A 10,452-nucleotide genomic window follows, 5' to 3' on the forward strand; every position below is an offset into this window, starting at 1 on the left:
CCTACCAATATCCTCTAGCTGCTTGACAGTGCCCAATCCAGCTGCCATTTAAGTCAACAGGGGTCCTTCCAGAATCTTCAGTGGAAGTGGGATAAATTCCATCTTAATTCATGGATCAAAAGGAGAACAGACCTTCCTGTGGGAGAATAGGATATGTAAAATGTGCAGTCATGTAGGTGCTCTTGGCTGATTAGGTATTACAATGTTTCTCTAAGAAGGATTAAGGTTCTTGTTCTGGGAACTAGAAGTGATGAGATTACACAATGGTTAAACGTATGTAATAAGATCAAAACCTCTCTGCAGGAGGAATGTATCTTCTTCTATTTTAAAAAAACAACAACTTTATTTTTTTATTAACTGGACTTGATTTTATTCCCTGCATGCCCATGGAACACAGAGGGTAAAGTCCTGGCTACACTTAGTCAGCGGGAGTTTTGATTCCAATGGCGTCAGGTTTGATTTAAAACAGAAGCTTTGAATAAATGTCATGTCACCTAATGTTAATTTCTGCACCTCTGGGACCATTTTAGTTAAATAGTGCAACAAAAGATTTGGCAGCAGGACCCTGTCTTTATAAAATAGTACTAATCTGACCTGTGTCTTTCCAATATTTTATTGTTTCTGGTACTAAATTTAAGTCTTTTAGTAAAATTGTAAAACACCATGAAAGAGAGAAGTAGCTGCCAAGCACCCTGCTGTTATTTAATTAGGAAGTCATGGCCAGTTTGGGTTTGCAGGTGCAATTATATTGTACTTATTTCTCTTTGATATGGTCTGAAGCCATACTTTGGAGCCTGGGACTAAGATATTTAATCACACGAGGATCCTCTGCCTTGAGCCATACCGTCCATCTTCCAAGCAGATTGTATTGTCACTCGCTGTGGAGCCCCTGGCCCACAATGTAGAGTTCAGGATGAGAAGCAGACCTGCTGGATCCCTTGAATTCAGAGAAGCATGTACTGTTCCAGGAATCACTCTCCTTTCTAGGACTCTCCTCCATGCTGCAGATAGAAAAGAGGATTAAGAAAAGAGGCTAATGAACCATGTCCTTTTTTAAAACGCTAAGGAGAGCATGTTAACCCATTAAAACGAAATGCAGCAAGGCATTCTGCAAAGACCTTCCTCCAATTCAGCTGTTTAGTACAGTACAGGTTTTCTTTCTGGTCCCTGTTTCCTGATGCCAAGTACATTGTAATCTCCTCCCACTGAAAATCTGTTGAGAGCCAAACATTGTAATATGTGACCGCATGAAAGCTACTGTGATGTGTTTGAATGTACAGATGGACAAACAGAGTCACTTACAATGAGAGAAGGGTCTGAGCTACAAAGCTGGGATCCAGATCCCCAAAAGGGAAGTTTCTATAGATATCTTATCATAGATACTTATTAGACCTCCCCCCCACCATTATTGTAGTAACTGATTGCCTCATGATCTTTAATGGTGTTTAACCTCTATGCAGCTGGAATTACTATCCTGATTTACATAGGGGGAACTGAGGCACAGGGAGGCTAAGTGATTTGTCCAAGGTCACATAGGAAGTCTGTGGTGAAGCAGGGACTTAGACCCAGGACTCCTGTGTCCTAGGCTAATGCTCTAACCACTGGATTGTCCTGCCTCTCTGTTGTGGTGGAACTAGTGCTAGATTGGTACTGGATGAATAGATTTAGCCAAGTGTATAAATAGAGGATTACGCATGAAGTTCTTATCCAGATCCAAACTTCCCCAAAGTCTGGGAGGATTCATATCCAAAGTTTTGCTTTTGGTCCTGTGTCACTGAATCAGTTCCTCTTCTTTTCTCTGAATTGAATGAAATCCAAATAGCTTTTATTTTAAGCTTCCTTCCATCTCAGCTGTTCCCATGGGGGAGGGTTTTAATCTGAGAGCAACAGTACAACCGAAATACTATTTTTTACTATACACACATGCAGACAAATCCTGCTAAGGATTAACAGGATTTGCCCGAGCAAAGTGTCATGCAAGGTATGCCTTGAAAACATGCCCACCAGGGTTGATTGTTACCCAAAGGTCAGGCTTAGAAAAGACCAAAGTAGCTCTGTACATCTACCTGTCCAAATCACATTGAGTTGTCGTGGCTTGGATACTGAAACCTAAACCCACGACTCTTGGTACTTATAAAGTAACAGTAGCTGTGCAGAGCTCTAGCTGCAGCTGTAACTGGGGCTAGTGACATGTTTAAGATTTTATCTTGATACCCTGCAGAGCTTTAAATGGGAGGTTTATACACTTGGAGGGAAGGCATTCATGGTTTTCTAATGCAACACTGGGAATGCAGGAAGACTAGCAGAGTTTCATATAAGAGTGGCCTACAATTTACAGGGCCCAAAGCTATTGATGCTCAGAATGCAATGGTGTAGAGGTAAAAAAAAGAAGTGAGTAAACTAATCGAAGCTAAACTCCCCATTCCCTAAATGAAAAGTGAGTACACTCCATTTACGTGTATTAACCCTCATCCTCATCTATATGACTGGCAGAATGTGATGAAAGTTACCTCTCCCTCTGGTCCTGCTGCTGAACAGGGAAACTGGGCTGTCGAGATGAATTGCTGGGTCACCACAGGATCCCATGTGGTTGTTTGTATTTGCTTCTGCCTAGGGCCAAGCCTGGCAGCCTAACTACAGCAAAAGGAAAATTACCAAAGTGCGGAGAAATGGAAGGAAAAATCCCCAAAAATGCATAGAGGTCTCAGAAATGGGGTAAATCATTGATTTTCCAACGCTTTTGTGTGGACTACTTAATAAGAGAGAAATCTTGTGGATCCATCTCCCCCTCTCCTACCTAGTTCACCAACTAATTAGTGATAGCAACCTCTAATAATGTAAAATATCTCTTCCCAACATAATAACATTGTGATTTTAATATCCTATGGGCTCTCCAGGACAAGAGGCATGCTCTTATTAGAAAACTGAGGCTCTCTCCTTTCGACAGTAAAAGTTCCCCCATTTCTGTCTCTCTACGATCTCAAGATTTCACATGTTAAGCCTGTTGCTGGTCCAGCACTTTACTGTCTGTCTGGGAATCAGGACAATGTAATTCTGGGGAGGAAAAAAAAAACACATTGCTCTGGAGGAGGGAAAGGAGGAACATTTTTGTGGCATGTTTCACTATAGAACCTGGCAATATGTAGCTGCCTTAAGGCTTTGGAATGTGAGAATACAGTATTATATATCCACTGAAATGTCTAATGGTTGAATGATTAACCCTTAGGCCCTTGTAAAATACCTGAGGTTTGATCAGTTTCCTAAATTCAGTGCAGTCAGTTTTTTTTGGTTAATAACAAGCTGGTAGGGGGTGCTGTACTGAAGAAGACAGAGTTTCTACTTGCTGAGAGGCAGGCTGGGTCAGGACTCTTGCCTACAGTGAGCCCTTGGTGGCTCCATTTCCTCCTGGAAAGTAACCCCTGTTCTGGTCTGCACTCCCAATGTGCCCTGCCTCCCTCTGCTGCCACTTCCTGTCCCTTCTCAGAGGCTGGCAGCCATCACAGGAGGTAGCTGTGCACATCAGGAGGCCATCCAGGTGTGGAGAGGAGCTGGCAGATCCCAGAATAAGTCCATGCAGAGAAGGAGGCTGGCAGCGAAAACAAGTCAGCCTGCTGGGAGAAGGCCACTGCTGGTTCTCATCAGGGAGAGGGTGGCCAGGGGTGTGGAAGGGCCCTTGTTAGGCTTGGTGAGGAGAGGAAATGGAAGGTGGAGGGAATGGAAAGGAGAGGTTTAAAAGAAATTTACCCGCAGCTGGGCCTGCAAAATGAACTTCCCCAGAATTTGAGGGTGTTGGGATCCAGGGTATGGTGCAGGCAGATGCCTAGTACTGACATTTGAAGGGTGAAGTTTTTTGAATTTTTTCTTCTGTTTGGGGAATGAAATGAGAAGCTGAGGCAGCCTTGTATGGCTAATGAGCTCTGAGGAGAGTGATGAATCAGAGCATACTGTACTGTTGATGAAAATGTGAGGGCTATGAGTCAGTACCTGTGCCTCAGCATGCCGAGGCTCTGATCAGTGGAACCCATTATATTTCAGTATCCTAGAGCATGAAGTGGTGGGCAGTGATACTGGGTACTTCAGCGGTGGGTAATATTCAGTGGGCAGATTCCTAAAACATCTGGCATCTGTCTGTGTCACCATGCATGCTATTATGGCTCTGATATGTATATTATGAAATTCAAAGCAGTGTCTATAAAGCTGGGGCTGGGCAATTTATTGTATTTATTTTAAACCTAGAAAAAACATTGCATCTTAAATCAGTCCAAGCTGTAAATAATGGGCTACCTCACCCTGGTATATATCTGTAGTAACTCAGTGGAATTACTCTGGATATACATTGATGTAAACGGAGAGCTGAACTGGGCTCAATAAATATTTCATTCTCCCAAAATGACTAAAGAAATTGATAGATAGTTCAGAGTCACAAAATATAAAATATTTCATGAAAAGGATGATTCTTTTAATGGTTTATTGCAGTGTCTTTTTATATTATCATTTGTGCTGTGGCAAACTGGAACACATAGATAATATGCAGTGCTGAAGCAGAAATTAACTAACAATTTATAATAGGCTGTTTTTAAAATTCATCTATAAAACTGCCAGCACTTTCTTCTCATGAGGTTTGACATAAAGCCTTTTTGAAAACATTCATTCCAGCTAACAGACATTGGAATAGACCATGCTGATTTCAAACTGTACATAAAAAAAAAAGGTGTCCTTTAGGAGATGAAATTTGCTTAGAATGTCAGCGTAGAATGTATAATAAAACAGAGTGTAGGATGCAAAACTATTAGCATTTGTGGAAGACTTCGTCATTGTTTTATTTTGGTAATGATAACCTGTGATATCATTCACAGTACAGGAGAGAAGTTGGGAGCTGACTCTGTTTTTCTGGGATCTATCTGGATTCAGTTGCCAAGCTCATTCCTGTGCTGATGACACAGTTGCGTACACACACACAAAATGCAGAGCTGGTCTTGCAAATATTTATTCAAATGAGTAGTCCAACTGACTTCAGGAGGACTGCTTGCATGAGTAAAAACTACTTGCATGAGAGGCTCAATTCTTTTGTGTATCTTAAAGCTTAATTAGCTTAAAGGTACTAAGATGGGGAAAATTAGAACAACATTTTGCACTTACATGCCATTTAATGATTGCAAAATATTTTGCCAAGAGTATATTTAGTGTCATAGGCCCTCTTGTGATTTCAGATAGAGGTTTACCCACTTTGTGGTTGAGTAAATTAAAGAGTAGGGAGGTTAAAGGCCAAATTTTTCAAAAGTTGCCACTGATTATGGGTGACTCAATTGTTGCGTGTCCATCATGTGACCTTTAGGGCCTGATGTTTTTCAGAACAGCTCAGCAATCAGAGCTCCAAGTCCTTGGTAGCCACAGGTGCCTTGTGCCTTTGAAAACCAAGCTCAAATGGTGCATCCATCAACTGAGTCACCCACAATCCGTGACCAGTTTTGAAAAATTAGATGTACATAACTAGCGCAAGGCTTCAAGTAACAATTTTATAAATAGATCTTTACAATTTAAGAGGTCCCCGCCTGCAAATCACCTGTGCTTACTGCTTTGAAATATTTAAACATAGAATTCAACTGCGGAACTGGCTAGTTCAGGGATTGATAATAGGTTGCCAATTCAAATCCAACCTAAATCCTTAGTAATCTAAAGCTGGTACCCTTTGAGGGTTATTTCATATCTTTTGTGAATTGAATATGGTGATCTGCAGTACCCTTCCAAATGGCATTCATTATTACCCTGCTTGCCAGTCTCAGCAGGCAGGACAAACAGGCTTGAATGAGCTGTGGAGAGTGACCTATCTTCTCCACCCTGACAGATGGTCTATTTAGGTCTTGGTTAAAGCAATATTGGTGGGGATGGTGGATGCATTGCTATTCTGCACATAAATAGGACAGTTTTGACTGTATTGAGCGCTCATCAAAAACTGAAAAAACCAAAGCATAAAATACAACCCAAAGTGCTTGACTTAAAGTAGAATGTTTCTCACCTTGCTTGGTTAAGTAGAGGTTCACTGCCAGCTGAGACAGGAGCTGGAAGTCGAAGGTAAACTCCTGGTCTGCGGTCAGAGAAACTTCTCTTTATGAAAGGCTGAGGGTTGGCAGCACTCATAGCCATCCTCCTCTGCTGATCCCCACACTGCCTGAGCAGCACACTGCTTTTCTGGACAAAAGCTGAAACTTCAGGCTGGCCTGCGACCTCTGTAGTGCAGTTGCTAGGTGGTGATGGAGGCTTGGCTTCAAATAAAGAAGGAGTTGCTGGGCAAAATATTGAACGTGCATTACTAGCAATCTTTGATGGAGGAAGCTGTTGCTCATCACCAGAATCCAAACTGTTTTGTCGTCCTTTGTGGGACCGCAATGGAGAGGCTGGTGGAGAAGGGGTAGTGCAGAATGGAGGTGGACTTGCCTCTCTGCGCTGAGCAGGTGGGCTTGACAACTTTCGCTGAGCTGGTGGGCTTTGTTTGCGCCCCACTGGAGGGCTAGGCAGTTTTCGTTGGTTTGGTGAAGAAGGCAGCTTCTTTTGCATTGGAGGGCTTGATACTCTGGGGTTAGCTGTGGGACTAGGTTGCCTGTGAGAAGGAGGAAAGCTTGGTTTTACGTGGTTAAAAGTCTGCACGATGTGTCTGGGATATGCAGGTGGACTTGAGAGTCGTTTCTCGGTGGGTGGAGAAGAAGGGGGTGTTCTTGTTGGGGAGATTCTTCTGACAAAAGCTAGACTTTTCTCATTTCTCCCGAGTGAATCAGGATAAATTTGATTTTGGTTTTGCACTGATGCTAAATTTGTGCCAGGCTCTTTACTTTCTGAGCAGTTTCTGTTCTGTGTTGAAACTCCACTGGGATTTTGAAGAGGTATTATTTTATGCGATTGCTTATACAGATCTGCAGCCTCTTTCATTTCATGGTCCCTTTGGGATGCTAATTTACCCTCTTGGCTGTGGATGAACATGTTAGTAGGATTTAGCTCCAATGAATATTTTCTAAATTTGGGGGAGTCCACCCCAGTGTTTCTTAGTACTTTACTGGCAGTCATGTTGGGGCTGTTGATATTTTTACTTGGTAATAAGTCAATGGAATGTAGAGAGGCTTTTATCTTTGGAGAAATGTGCATTCTCTTTGTAGCATGAAGCTCTGTTTTAGCAGGCTTTTTGGCAACCTCTGAAGAGTTCCCTTCCATTATTGTACTTTCTTCAGACTCAGAGAAGTCAAAAGAACTGTCCATTAACATTTCAGGAGGTGGTGGTGGTAGGTTCTCCAAGTCTTCATCCGTTTCTTCATTTGTGTCAGTTCTGCTTAATTCTGCAACAGGTGGAAAGACAGTTGGAAAGTTACAGTGGGATGCACTTGTGTTTGGAAGGGTCATGTCTCCTACTGGTGAAACACGAGGCTTGTGAATTAAAGGTGCCAGTACTCTCTGAAGGGGAATGGTGGGAGGAATCACTGGAAGTCCAAACTTTCTGATGCATTTTATTGGTCCTAAAGTTCTTAAATGTGTAGGTTTCACAAGGCCTTCGGAAGGACTAAAAGTTTCAATAAGTGTCTTGACAGATTTCCGAGGGGCACAGCCACCACTATTCAATTTCTCTATCCCAGGTGGCTCATTTTCTTTCCTGTACGATAAATCCTGTGTGGATACAGAGGCTTTTATAGGCTTCCGTCCCCTTCTCTCATCTGGATGACTGACAGTGTTTTGCTCGGACTTACGTAAAGGGACCTTATCCTGATTAGGCAATATGCTGAAGTTTTTAGAGAGGGATGCCTTCAGTTTGTTGGTAGACAATCTGGGTGTAGCATGTTCAGTGCCCTGCAAGTAAGCTGCTGCTCTTGGCTTCAGGATCTCCTGCTTGCCATCTGTTTCTTTGTTCCCATTAAGCTTATAAAATGTTTCTAATCTTTTGTTGAGATCTTTTTGGGTCCTTTGAAGTTCTAAAAGGGTTGGGTCTTCTGCACGGCTCCTGAGGGATTCCTCTGACCTGGACCTTCTTTGTTTAACTGAGGTTTTCCGGCTACCACTTGCTGTACTGGGTCTTGCTGTTAGGGCTGCTTTTCCACCTTCATCTTCTGTCCACTCCTTTCGTCCACATTTAGCTGGGACAAACTTGATTTTTTCACTGATTGCATCTTTCATCTTAAGTATCATCTCTTCAGTCTCTGGATTTTCTATCCTTTTGATGGATGGCCTCCTGGTTTTATCTGTTACTGCAGGTGAAGACATTGGCCTTCTAGGCAGGGTATCCTTCCCCATTTCTGATAGACTTATATTATCACTGTCATCCTCCTCTGGTGTACTCTCTTCCTGTTCATTTGCAGAAGGAGAATCTATTGATTCACAGTCTTTGAAATTTTCACCTTCCTGGGTAGCATCAGACTGGAGGGAATTAAAAGGAGGACTTTTGGTCACATTTGAACATTGGAGCCTGGTAGAAACACTTTCTGGTGTTGCCCCCAGGGAAGAAGTTGCTTCTTTGCTGTGTACAGATGGGTAAAATATATCCTTAAAATGCCTTTCAAGTGCACAGTCATGGGATCTAGTTGTAACAGACAACAGTGTGCCATTACACAGATGTTCTCCTGGTATTCTAGTGTGTTTCTGAGATGGATGATCATGTGCACAAGAATCGCAGCTTGTTTGCCTTCCAAGTTTATCAAGGGAATTGAACTCTTTGATAGATTCATTGTCTGCACCAATGCCACTGTCTTCTGAATACAGAGTCCTATCATCATCATGGGCCTGAGAGGAGACCACTGCAGAGGCTTCAAGCAATTTTATTGCCTTTAGCAGGCGTTCATCAAAGCCTTGTTTTGCTTTCAGTTTTTCTTCCAAGTTGCTGGCCGCAGACTGTAAGTAGCTCCATGTCTCCTGCAGGGCACTGGAGGTAAGGGAAGCCACTGTTCCATTTAGCAGCTGCATTTTGTTGACTGTATACTGCAGTAACTGCTGCAACAGGTCTGGCTGCTCTTTTGGATCCCCTTTTCCAGCTGGCCAGGCCAGGTTTCCTCCCACCTCTTTGAGGAGCTCTTCCCCATCATTGGCAATTTCTTCCAAGAGCTGGTTGATTTTATCAAAGTGGAACACTAGAAAGCTCACCAGCTGCTGTAAAAGCAGCTGAGTTTCGGTAGCCTGATTGGCCATACATAGGATAGCTTCATATTTGGAGAGGTTGGGATTTAGGTAGGCATAAGCATTTTGATGAGCCTTAACAAGCTGATCTGGGAAATCTACCTTTTTCTCAGGCTTGCACATAGGTAGAGTGGATTTTTCTTTGGGTTTGCAAAGATGACCCTGTTTCACTGGTTTATGGCTTTTTTGCTTCCTCCTTTTCTTTGGGGTTTGCTTTGCATTGCTTTCATTCTTGTCATCCCAAGTGAAAGCTGTTGCCTCTGATTTGCAGGAGCTTTGCTTTTTGATCTGTATGTCTTCTGCTATATGTTTTTGAGACTCAATCAGTTCAGACATGGCTATTTCAGCCTCTGTGGCTGTCCTCTCAATTTTCTTCTCTTCCTCATAAATCTTGCAAAGAGAGAGATCCTCAGATGATAAATGGAAGTTAACATTTTTGATCAGCTCTGATGTTTTCTCCTCCTTTTCCAGCTGGTGATCTTTCCCCGGAGACCCTCTCTGAGGGAACTTGTCAATATCATAACAAGTGGAGCCTTTGACCAGCAATGGAATTGAGAATGCTTGGTCTCCAGGATCAACAGGCAGGATACCTTTGGGTTTATTCAAAGGATTAGTTCCGGTTTTTGCAACATGGTTAGCAATCTCACTGTGGGAAGGTGTACAGCCCATCCTGTGTCTCTGTCTGGATTTATTTTCTGTTAAAGATATCCAGATGATCAGGTAAAGAATAGAAGACAATAAAACTTACTGTTTCATCCTGTACTGGAACATGTAATTTTTCTCCCAAGGTTTCATCAAGAATTCTCCCAGTTTTGTAGATAGCCTGGTTAATTACAATGAACTTTTCCTACTTCCCAGGATCCTGTCTTAAAAGAGCTACACACTGTCCCGGTGTATTTTGTTTCCTTTAAAGCGTTCTTCTATTGGAAACAAACCATGTGAAAGCTGTGTTGGGTTAGTGCTAGTGGATTAAGGGGATGTGCGTACCTTGTTTCTGTCTTGACAGATGTCATGTATAAATAAGATTTTAAGCTCATTAGGTTAATCCGGCATCAGCACACATGCTGCATGTGTAACGGAAGACTTTTTAAAAATACTGTATTGGTAGGCAAATTTGTATTGACGTACTGCAATAGATAGAGTGGAGGGAAAGAAGCTTTCTCCCCTCTCAAATGTTCTCCCCCCACCCCCCAAACCCTCTACAACTGGAACTTTGAAATCCAAAGGAAGAGACTGTTTCAGATAATTTCTAGAAGAAACACACTTTAACGGGGGAAAATGCCAATGCACAGACCTTTGCCAGGA

The 10,452-nt window shown here is 42.5% G+C and overlaps 1 protein-coding gene across 1 annotated transcript; it reads right to left on the reverse strand.

The window, feature by feature from the left end:
* Positions 1-495: 495 nt before the first annotated feature.
* Positions 496-9,816, reverse strand: PCARE (photoreceptor cilium actin regulator). The gene is made up of 2 exons (XM_073336695.1): positions 6,017-9,816; positions 496-1,001 (listed from the first exon to the last, which is right to left on the reverse strand). Exons 1-2 carry the CDS (start codon positions 9,814-9,816, stop codon positions 872-874), a joined length of 3,930 nt encoding a protein of 1,309 aa, XP_073192796.1. The 3' UTR covers positions 496-871.
* Positions 9,817-10,452: the final 636 nt, after the last annotated feature.

Source organism: Lepidochelys kempii, chromosome 3 (genome assembly GCF_965140285.1).
Source record: "Lepidochelys kempii isolate rLepKem1 chromosome 3, rLepKem1.hap1, whole genome shotgun sequence".
NCBI lineage: Eukaryota > Metazoa > Chordata > Testudines > Cheloniidae > Lepidochelys > Lepidochelys kempii.